Source organism: Cyprinodon variegatus, unplaced genomic scaffold (genome assembly GCF_000732505.1).
Source record: "Cyprinodon variegatus isolate N-32 unplaced genomic scaffold, C_variegatus-1.0 Scaffold402, whole genome shotgun sequence".
Taxonomy (NCBI): domain Eukaryota; kingdom Metazoa; phylum Chordata; class Actinopteri; order Cyprinodontiformes; family Cyprinodontidae; genus Cyprinodon; species Cyprinodon variegatus.
Genome location: NW_015150855.1, coordinates 555,772 through 565,703, shown reverse-complemented (window position 1 = coordinate 565,703; position 9,932 = coordinate 555,772). Strand labels below are relative to the sequence as shown.

Below are 9,932 nucleotides of genomic sequence, written 5' to 3'. Positions count from 1 at the left end.
TACGTCTGATATAGCAGAATCCCTCCTGGATGTAGGTGGTTCTCCTGAGGCCGGGGAGGTTCTGAAGATGATCGTCTATCCTTTTAATGCCAAACACACACTTCCGATGTTGCAGCAAATAAAGGCTTTGCTAATATTTTCTGCATGTCTTGCTGCACACAGGAACAAACCACTAGAGGAAGATCTGAGTCCAGCTCAGATCATCTGTAGCAGTAAAGGCATGGTTCTGTTCTGGGCGCCGCTGAATCTATGGACCCAGCAGTCTGCACAGGTCATCCCAGCAAAAACGGTGACACTCATGCAGGTAGTTGTCTGCAAAAATTCAAATATGGGTATTTTTCTATTTCCCTCAGCACAGCAATAGTCTATTAAAGGCCTTTCTGTCCAACATAGAGCAGCAGCCGTCTGCAAAAACTCCTCAAAGAGGAACAATGTCCACATAGAAAACTATAAAGGTAGGAATAGTAAAGAATAACAGAATAATGTTTAAATAATTACAATACTTCACTATATATCAATATAGATTAACGGTTTTAATTCAGGCTGATTTAACACAGCATAGAGATATGAAAACAGAACCGCTATTAAACTCATTCATTTCTGATGGGAGTGACGCTCACTGAGCAAATAACACATCAGGATTAACTAAGCCTGGCTGTTAGCCTGGTTGGGCTAGTTGCATAGAATAAATCACCATGGTAACTGATGTGTTACTGCTTTGGTTAAACCAAGTTTAGGTTTATATAAACCTGGATGTTCAGGAAATCCTGGCTTAATCTCTTATCTTGGTTTGGTAAATCATCCCTCTGAATATTGCTGCCAATGCTGCTTAAAGCGGCATCTCACACATTTCTTCTCTTTTTCAGAACAGCTTTGAAGGTATTTTTGACCTGGTTTTCTACGCTGTGGAACGGCTGCTAGGTTTCAACATTTGGACAGTTAGATTTTTCTACGGATATGACAATTCTTTATTTTTACAAATTTTTGCAACGGGTTGATATTTTAAAACTGGAAATAATACCTAGGCTGCCATCCCAAATAGCAGATAAATTCAACAATGGGCAACATTATGATAGTGTGGGATAGCCATTAGTAGTTTATAAGTTTCCCTCCAACATTTCTGACCCGCCTTTTAACCATAGGAGCAAACAAATATTTAATATTTAATTATTTAAAGATGAGCAACAAAAACGGAAAGGAAAAGGGTCAAACTTTTTTGTAATAACCATGACTCTCTGGTCATGTATGAAACTTGTAGCAGTAAAGCGTATCCGTATTATTTCCCCAGAGACCCAGTGTTATTTTAGCAACTGTTTATGTTCCGTCTGCTGTTGCCAACACTGCCTGTGATGTCATCAGTTCAGGCAATGCTAAGCTATAGACAAATCATCCCAATGGATTTGTAACAATAACCGGTGATTTTAATCACACATCAGTCTGTGTAACATTTCAAGAGTTTGTCCGCTGCTCTGGGAAAAAAAAAAATATATATATATATAATGTTGGATATGTTGCAAAAGTCAGGAGTTCATATATCTTTTCTACACAACCTCCTCTTGGAAAATCAAATAATCTATGAAACATGAGTTTAGATGCAACAGGTGATAAACAAAAAGAATAAGAACTGCAAGAGGATGGTGTGAACAAACACATAAAGTTATTTGTGGATGACCTTTCCACTGGAACCATCAGATGCATTGGACCATAAGGAACTGCTGAACATGAATAAGGAGCCTTCAGGGAGGAAGACCGGGAATTATTGAGGAGTTTACGGAGCAGTCTTAAAGTCAAGATAAGAGGAAGCAATGAGGTATACAAGAGGAAGCAGGATAGAAAGCTCCATAATTACAGAGATATGTGGGCAAGTCTGTTCTGGAGTCGGATCTCTTCCCATCATCTGCTGGGTTAACGGTATTAGTAACCATTGCCTTAAAAAAGCTAACGATCCATAAAAGGAGGCCGGTTCTCTTCCTGGAACTGTTTTAAAGGAAAAGTCCGGTCAGCAAGGAATAATCAATGGATCATTATTTATACCTAAAACTAATACGTTAGCTGTGATTTAATGAATTTAGCGTTAATCAGTAAAAAAAATGAAAACAATTATTTTCTTCTGATCTCTGAGTCTGGGAGCGGCCATTTTTGCGCAAATATAGTAACCCCTCCCTCCTGCCATCTTCCAGCAGTGACGTCACGGTGCGGTAAGCCTAGCGCCATTCTCCCCGCTTTACAAGCTAAATCAATGGGAACTACTAGACACATCTGCAATCAACAACAATTATTGAAGATTTCCAGAGGACTTCACCATTGAAATTCACCAGAGCTATAGTGAAACTGACAATGCCCACGTGCATGGCAGCTGGATGCTGGAATACATCGGGTAAAAGGGAAATAAAATAAATTATTTCACCTTTCTGATTCATGATCCTCCACGGGTTGGTCGTTGGATTGCCAACTTGAAGAGGGAGGATTTGCCATCGAACTTCTGGCCAGAGAAAAAACCCGTAATATGTAGCCAACATTTGGAAGAAGAATGTTTTCAAGATGACTTGGATAATAGCGCGTTGTGACAAACAGCCGATACCGCACCGTGACGTCACTAACCAGTAGGTGGCAGTAGTGTTCTTTGACAAACATGGATGCCTCCAGTAAAGCACATTCACATGAAAATTATTCTGAATTAAAAACAGTTATCATTTATTGAACAGGATGGAATTATTTCATATTTAAAGTACTTTCAGAAGGTTGAATTCTGAATGCGACCAGACTTTTCCTTTAAAGGCTTTGGAGATGATGATGCGGAGACCAAATTTCCATATAGTGAAAAACATCACAGAAAACCCTAAGCATGTTGTTCTTCAGTAAGGGGCATCATCAGATTTGCTGTAACACTGACCTCTATAGGAGATCCAGTCACCAGCAACTACAGCAGCTCTGAAGAACTTAACGGCCTATTTGGTTTAAGAAAGTGCCCTAACACCCCCACCCCCCCAATTCAAATAAGCTGAACTATGTGAACCTTCTGTTACACACAGCTGTGCTCAGAAGGTTTATCACAGCTTTGGTATTAAACACAGTGTAATCAGTTGACATAAAGAACTCCCACATGTTTAACTGCTACATTAGTAGGGATGGTGGCTGCACTAATACAAAACAGATAAACACTGTTATTTAGTATTTTACAAAAGATATTATTAAAGAAAATAAAGCTGACTGAATCAGATCTTTTTCATGCTACAAATTAGAGCTGGTTAATAACATTAGTAATTAGACAAGAAGACATTACAAGAAGCGTCAAGCAGCCGACTGAAGCTGCATCAATGTCTATGCTACACTTCAGCGTTACTCAGTAAGTGCAAAGTATTATTTTAATCTAAATAGAAAAGCAATAACAAATATATGGAATGACAAAAATCTTAAATAGTAGCTAATTTTTAATAGAATCCAAGTAAATTAAGCAGTGATGTGTCTCGATTGTATGAAACTGATTCGTTCAACCATCTGTCCTTGGGCGTCGAGGTTGTTTCATTTCCAGGTCCCTTTTTTTTTTTATTTAAACCATTGAGAAAACAGTAAAGATGCGTAAGGACTTTAATCACCTGGAGTAAAGGAGTTTAGTCCTAATTTACACAGCATCCACTGCGGTGCAAAGCCCGAAGGAGCTCAGATTGCTCACTAAAAGCTTGTGGCAACACAAGGCAGACCACAACTCCTGCCATGGATTTCAAAACAGTTAAAGATTTTGTTACCTTTCATTTTATTGGGCAATCCAGATATTTTCAGGGGATATGGATAAATACACAGAGTGCAAAGAAACTACACTAGTTGCTTATATTTCTGCATTTAATGTTCAATCATTAGGTTTTGATCTAATTCAATTCAGTTTATTTCTATAGCGCCAATTCTCAACACATTGATTCAAATTATTTCAAAGATTTCCATCTAAGGAAAACCAGCTTATTGCATCGACTCATTGACTTGAAGGTAATCCCACACAAAAAGCATGCTTGTAGTGACAGTGGAGAGGAAAAACCCCCTTTTAACAGGAAGAAACCTCCAGCAGAATGTGGGCAGTTGATAATAAATACATCTATTCATCTATAAATAAATATGCATTTTAATGTAGTGAGGTTTTAAAGCAAATATAGGTGTCTTTAGTAACAATTTTAAAAATCCAAGACAGTGTAAATGCTCTCATTGATAAGAATTGTTGCACATTTGCTGCTCGATTCCAGCTGGGCGCAGCGAAGCGGATGCTGTGTAATTTACTTAGACGCTAAAAATTTATTGGCTACACAGAATGATCTACTCTTTATAAATGTTTAAAATAAAGAAAAACAGACAAAACAAAACAACAGGGCTGCAGAGGAAGCTGCACCTCCCCCTAGTGGACGCCAGAGTACAATGCAGATCAACGCTTCCAGCAGGGCTGTTTTTTTGGAGTAAAATATCCAGAAGATACAAGAGGAATATGCAGATGCCAGAAAATTCCCTGGGTGGGTGGGGGGTTTATGGGGTGGGGGGTTATTGAAGGGAAGCTGGGATCTTTTAGAACATCAGGATTGATGCTATCTGCTCAGAGGAGCTGCAGTCAATCAACATCAGCCTCTGAGGAAGGAAGGATAGCTAAAGAACTTTCACCTGAAGCCTGAAACTGACATAACTGAAAATACTCGGCAGTGCAGTTTTCCTGCAAAAAGTCTCCATAAGGAAGAAAGATTGGGATTTATGTTCCAAAAGCACCATCAAGTGGGAGAAATGGTCGTTTGGCATCACCGCCCTGATGTTCTGGCCGATGTGTGCAGACATGTCTGACCACAGACGGGGAACGTTGCCTCAACGCAGGGAAATAATGGAAGTGTTTCCATTTTTTTTTTAGCTGTCCTGAACATTTTAAGTAAATGTCAGCTTGTTGTCATATTGATACGTTTGCAGAACAGCAGCGGAAGTTTCAGATTTTTTCCACATTGATGTGGTGAGAAGATGGGAACCAAGATAAGATTAGGGGACAAATCAGTGGTTTCATGGCACTCAAACCCAAACACCATCTGAACTGAGCTTTAGATGATGAAATACCAGGTGTCCGAGTGCAAGTATAGAATGATCTAGAAGTTTTACAGTATTCTCACCCCCTCCTTTGGTGTTTGACCAGAGGTGCTTAAAAGTTCCCACATACCTGTGTTGGGATGAAACATCCCAAAAGGATTAGGAGAAATACCAGAAATGGGATCAACTCTGTCAGGGTTGCCATGACAGCGTTTTTTTTTTTTACTACAGAACGTGTCTTTTTGTTGTTTCTTTGTTTATTTTCTATTTGTTTTTATGTAAAGAAAGTTAACATTTCTGTAAAGATCTGGTGGCCGAACCGACGGCAGATAAATGGCTTTTAGAAAAAAGCTCGAAGTAACAAAATGTTCTTTTTCCAACATGAATTTGGAGCAGCTGCTGGTTAACTTGCACTGAGATTATTTGAGTGGGTCTGTGTGTTTGGAAGGTCGACAGCATGAAACCTTAACATCTCTAGCTTTCATTTAGTTAAGGTAGAAAATGCACACAAAAAATATCTAGTCAGTAAATCTATTTGATAATAACTGTTTATTGTGATAAATATCATTGGATTTAAGTGTGAATAATTTTGAATGGCCTTTAGTTCTTGATTATTTCTTTGACTGCATCCCAAAAACTCCTTAAGTTTCCATGAAATCTACCTCAATCCTTCAGTTCCCATCTGAAAAGTTCCCATCACAGCAAACCGTGACCACTGTGCGTCCTGTGTCAGGGTTATAAACAGAACTATTACGTAGTCTTCCATTAGTTATCTACTGTGCAGACATTTTTATATCTAAGGGAAATATATTCAAGGACATTACAACTTTCTTTTCTTTTTTCTTTTTTTCACGCTTGTTTTGGTAATATATACACTCTTTTAATATTGTCTGTGGTATTTATATCTTTGATGGCATTTTGCTTTAACTCTTTTTACTCTATATAAGCTATTGGAATCAGAATTTCCCTGAAGGAGTGATCCCAAGGGATGAATAAAGTTGAGTCTAACTCCAAGAAAAATCCTGTTTTAGAAAACTCCTTGATGGATGCAACAAAGAAGAAACTTTTGGTACAACTAAAGTGGATTGTTCTGCATGTTTTTGGTCTCAAACTCCATCGAAACTTGAAAGAATTTGGTCCAGTTTTGGTTTTGAAACAAGAACAGATTTGATAATGATGGTGGTGGTTTTGAAAAGCCCGGAGCTGTGAGACCTGCTGCTGAGCGCTGACCCACATGTACCATGAACAGTTTTCTAAACATCGCTCTGCGCCTCCCTCTAGAACTCACTGACGCCGGTAAGGTTCGGTCAAAATGTTGCGGCGTTGCATCATGCAGACATCAGGACGGCGACATGGATGAGGGCGCAGGATGGATGACAGCAATCCGATAGGTCGACACAGCTCGCTGTGAGGCCACTTCCTGTTTAGCCTCAGGCCCTGGTGAAGCTAGGAACCACTAGAACCAAAATAGCCGCCACTGCGATCGCTGCCACCGCCAGGTTCCATCCTTCTGAGTCGTTCTTCTGAAAACAGGCCAGAAGACATATTAGAACATTGGCAGGGAATAAAGCAGGCTGTTATCCGAACATCTGAGGAAGAATCAAAGACATTTCAAACATCAGAACAGCAACTAACAGACAGCTAAACAACAAACACTGTTGAATCCCTTCAAGTTCTTCCAGAAAACTGAATATGCTAATGAATGCTTGGGTTTTTCTGTCTTCTTCTGCATGTAGATATCAGAGTTTAGCTTTTTTACATGTAACATTCAGGCTCTGAGCCCGTATTTTATCTGCATAACTTGAAGTTTCCTTTTTGCTGCTATAAAATGCAGCAGTTGGGAGAAAGTCCTTGGAGATGGTGAAGCACAGCAGAGATGTAAACAAATATCATAATCATTCAAACTATCCGTACTAATCCCTGATGTTTGCACGGCTGATCTAAACATGAACCACCATTTTTCCCCCACCTATTTAAACTGTTTCTGGCAATGCAAAGACTCCAACAAACTTGTGGTTAATAATCCAAGGAACTGTCTTCCTTTTTCATATCTCCTGAAAATATCTTTGGATGCAAACAAAAAACAGATTTAACTTCAGCTTATGTCCCTTTTCCAACTGTTTTGGCCTGAATTCCACATTGATTACTGACTTTCGTTGAGAGGTCGGTGTATGCCTCTTCAACTACCTCTGGGAAGCACTGCGGATCAAAACATCTGCATTAATAATTAGAGCTGAAACGAATAATATTAAAGTGTTGATTGGAGTTGACTGGAGAGGAGACACAAGCAGAGCAAGTCCAGGATGAAGAAACCAAAGAAGGCTTTAGAACTGTGTGGGAAGAGCTCTGCTATGGTGGACTACATCCACCTCTGTGTGGACAACATTGTTCCCCTCAGGAAAATACTATAACAGAGAGCCATGAGGCTCTGTTTAGCCAGACAATATATGGCTAAATGTGTTCAGAGAGTGACTGGAAGCCCCCAGCAGGATCAGGAAGCTTTAAATGGGGGAGACGGGTTGGTGGTTGGGCAGGAATTCTTTACAGCAATCGGCGATCAGGGCAATGAAACTCGACCAAAGCAATGGGAGCAGAAACAGGCAACAGCATCCGAGAGTCAGGCTTGAATCAGTTGTCGGGGCAAAGAAATGAAGGTTGAACACTAGGAGGCGGATTAACTATGACAGATCAATGGGGTCAGAGGGCCAAGTAACAAAGTACAAATACTTCGTTACTGTACTTAAGTACACTTTTTAGGTATCTATACTTAACTCCATTACTTATTTTTCTTCCTATGTCTGACTTCTACTCTACTTTCAATCAAGTATCTGTACTTTCTATTCCTTACATTTTTAAAACAAACGTTACTAGTTACTTTTGGCTTCGGTTTAATGTTTGTAAATATTAATTTCACGTCATGTGCCCCATCCAATGCAGATCGTTGGCTCCATCCACATCTAGGATGAGTCATATAACGCAAACGCTCATTGGTTAGCTAAAGAAAATCATCAGAAGCAAGCAGGTGTTCTTCAAACTGCAAACGTGAATTATCTATGCCATAATTTTGACACCACTGAATGGGCTTGGCGGGAGGCAGAAAACGCGGTCGATGTCCAGAGATCAGAGGCCAGGAGAATATCAAACATGGGCAAGACACAACAGGGAGCAATAGCAGGCAGACGTGGTAAAGATCTGACAGACAAGGAAGGAAAGAATGCTGGACATTTACTGACATGATACATTTCAATAATCTGGCACTGTTTGTCAGTCAGAAAGCAGTACGTAAAGCCAGGACAACAGTGAAAAAGAAGTGAGATTAGGGTGCAGACAGGGGAGAATCAGGTGGAAATTATTAAAACTGCTGCAGCACAGAGAAGATTGGGGGCAGACAAGGGTGGTGCTGACAAATAGGCCAGAATCAGGATGATTACAGCATTTCCCCAACAACAAGCCCCACATCAGGGGTGGGCAATTCCAGTTTCTGGGGGCCGGTATCCTGCAACTTTTGGATCCAACTTTGGTCCAACACACCTGAATCAAATGGCTGAGTTACCTCCTCAGTATGCAGTCAGTTCACCCAGTCATCTCAATCATCTTATTACTTGATTCAGGTGTGTTTAACCACATCTAAAAGTTGCAGGATACTGGCCCTCAGGAGCTGGAATCGCCCATCTAAACCAACTAGATCCACGCCTAAATATAAGCTCAACTGAAGGAGAAGAGGGGAGCTTTGGATAAAGAAGCAAGGTGAAGCTCAGCACTGCAAAAGGAGAGTGAAAAGAAAATGTTTAAAATAATCAGAGATGAGACGAGTAACGTTCCTGGAAGACCAGCTGCAACAGGACAGGAAAAATCTGAAAAGCACGTCAAGGTAAATAATCCGAGCTTCCTCAGGTTTAACCTGCCAATCAACCCGCCACACCCCATCTTTTTCAACACTCTAGGTGATTAAACCAAGAAAGGCTGTAGGTCCAGTTAGCATCAACAATCCAATTCATCAAAGACCACCAGACAAACAGACCACAGTTTGATAGACTGAAGGGTCAGTTGTCTAACAGGGAACTTTTCAGCACAGAAGCACCACAGGGGACGGTACTCTCACCACTACTTTTTACCCTGCTAACCTCCGACTTCCAATTAAAGACAGAGTCCTGTCATTGGCCAAAATACTGGGAGGACTCTGCAATCATTGGGCGGAGCAGAGATGGATAAGAAGCTGAGTATAGGGTGCTGGTGAACCACTTTGTGGCATGGTGTGGAAACAATCATCTGATCCTGAATTTGAACAGAACAAGAGATGATTTTAGATCTGAGAAGGACATGGAACAAGTGTAATGCTATTAACATCATTGGAAAAGAAGAGGAGGCGGACACTAGGCTGGACTGAAGATACAACTATTAAGCCATCTACACGAAGGGACAGTGCAGACTCAACCTTAACAGAAAGCTTAGCTCCGTCAGTGTTTGCAGAGAGAAGATGTTACAAATAAGACTTCTTCATAAAATGAAGAACATTCTGGACAACAGTGAAAATCCTCTTCAGATACCCCCAGTAAGACAAGCTCCTGCAGGAGATCCTTCCTGTCTAAAGCTTTTAAAGGAAAAGTCTGGTCAGCAAGGAATAATCAGTGGATCATTATCTTTCCCTAAAACTAATATGTTCGCGGTGATTTAATGAATTTAGCCTGACATCTTCCAGCAGTGATGTCACGGTGCGGTAAGCCTAGCGCCATTCTCCCCGCTTTACAAGCAAAATCAATGGGAACTACTAGACACATCTACAATCAACAACAATTATTGAAGATTTCCAGAGGACTTCACCATTGAAATTCACCAGAGCTATAGTTAAAGTGACAATGCCCACGTGCATGGCAGCTGAATGTTGGAAT

General features: G+C 40.4%; 1 protein-coding gene across 1 annotated transcript in view; it reads right to left on the bottom strand.

Moving 5' to 3' along the window:
* Nucleotides 1–4,505: 4,505 nt before the first annotated feature.
* ccdc136 (coiled-coil domain containing 136) overlaps nucleotides 4,506–9,932 on the bottom strand; it is a 24,271-nt gene continuing 18,844 nt past the window's right edge. Inside the window, exon 8 of the mRNA XM_015387733.1 lies at nucleotides 4,506–6,566. Coding sequence (XP_015243219.1) covers nucleotides 6,474–6,566 — 93 coding nt within the window. The 3' untranslated portion in view covers nucleotides 4,506–6,473. The remainder of the gene's footprint in view (nucleotides 6,567–9,932) is intronic.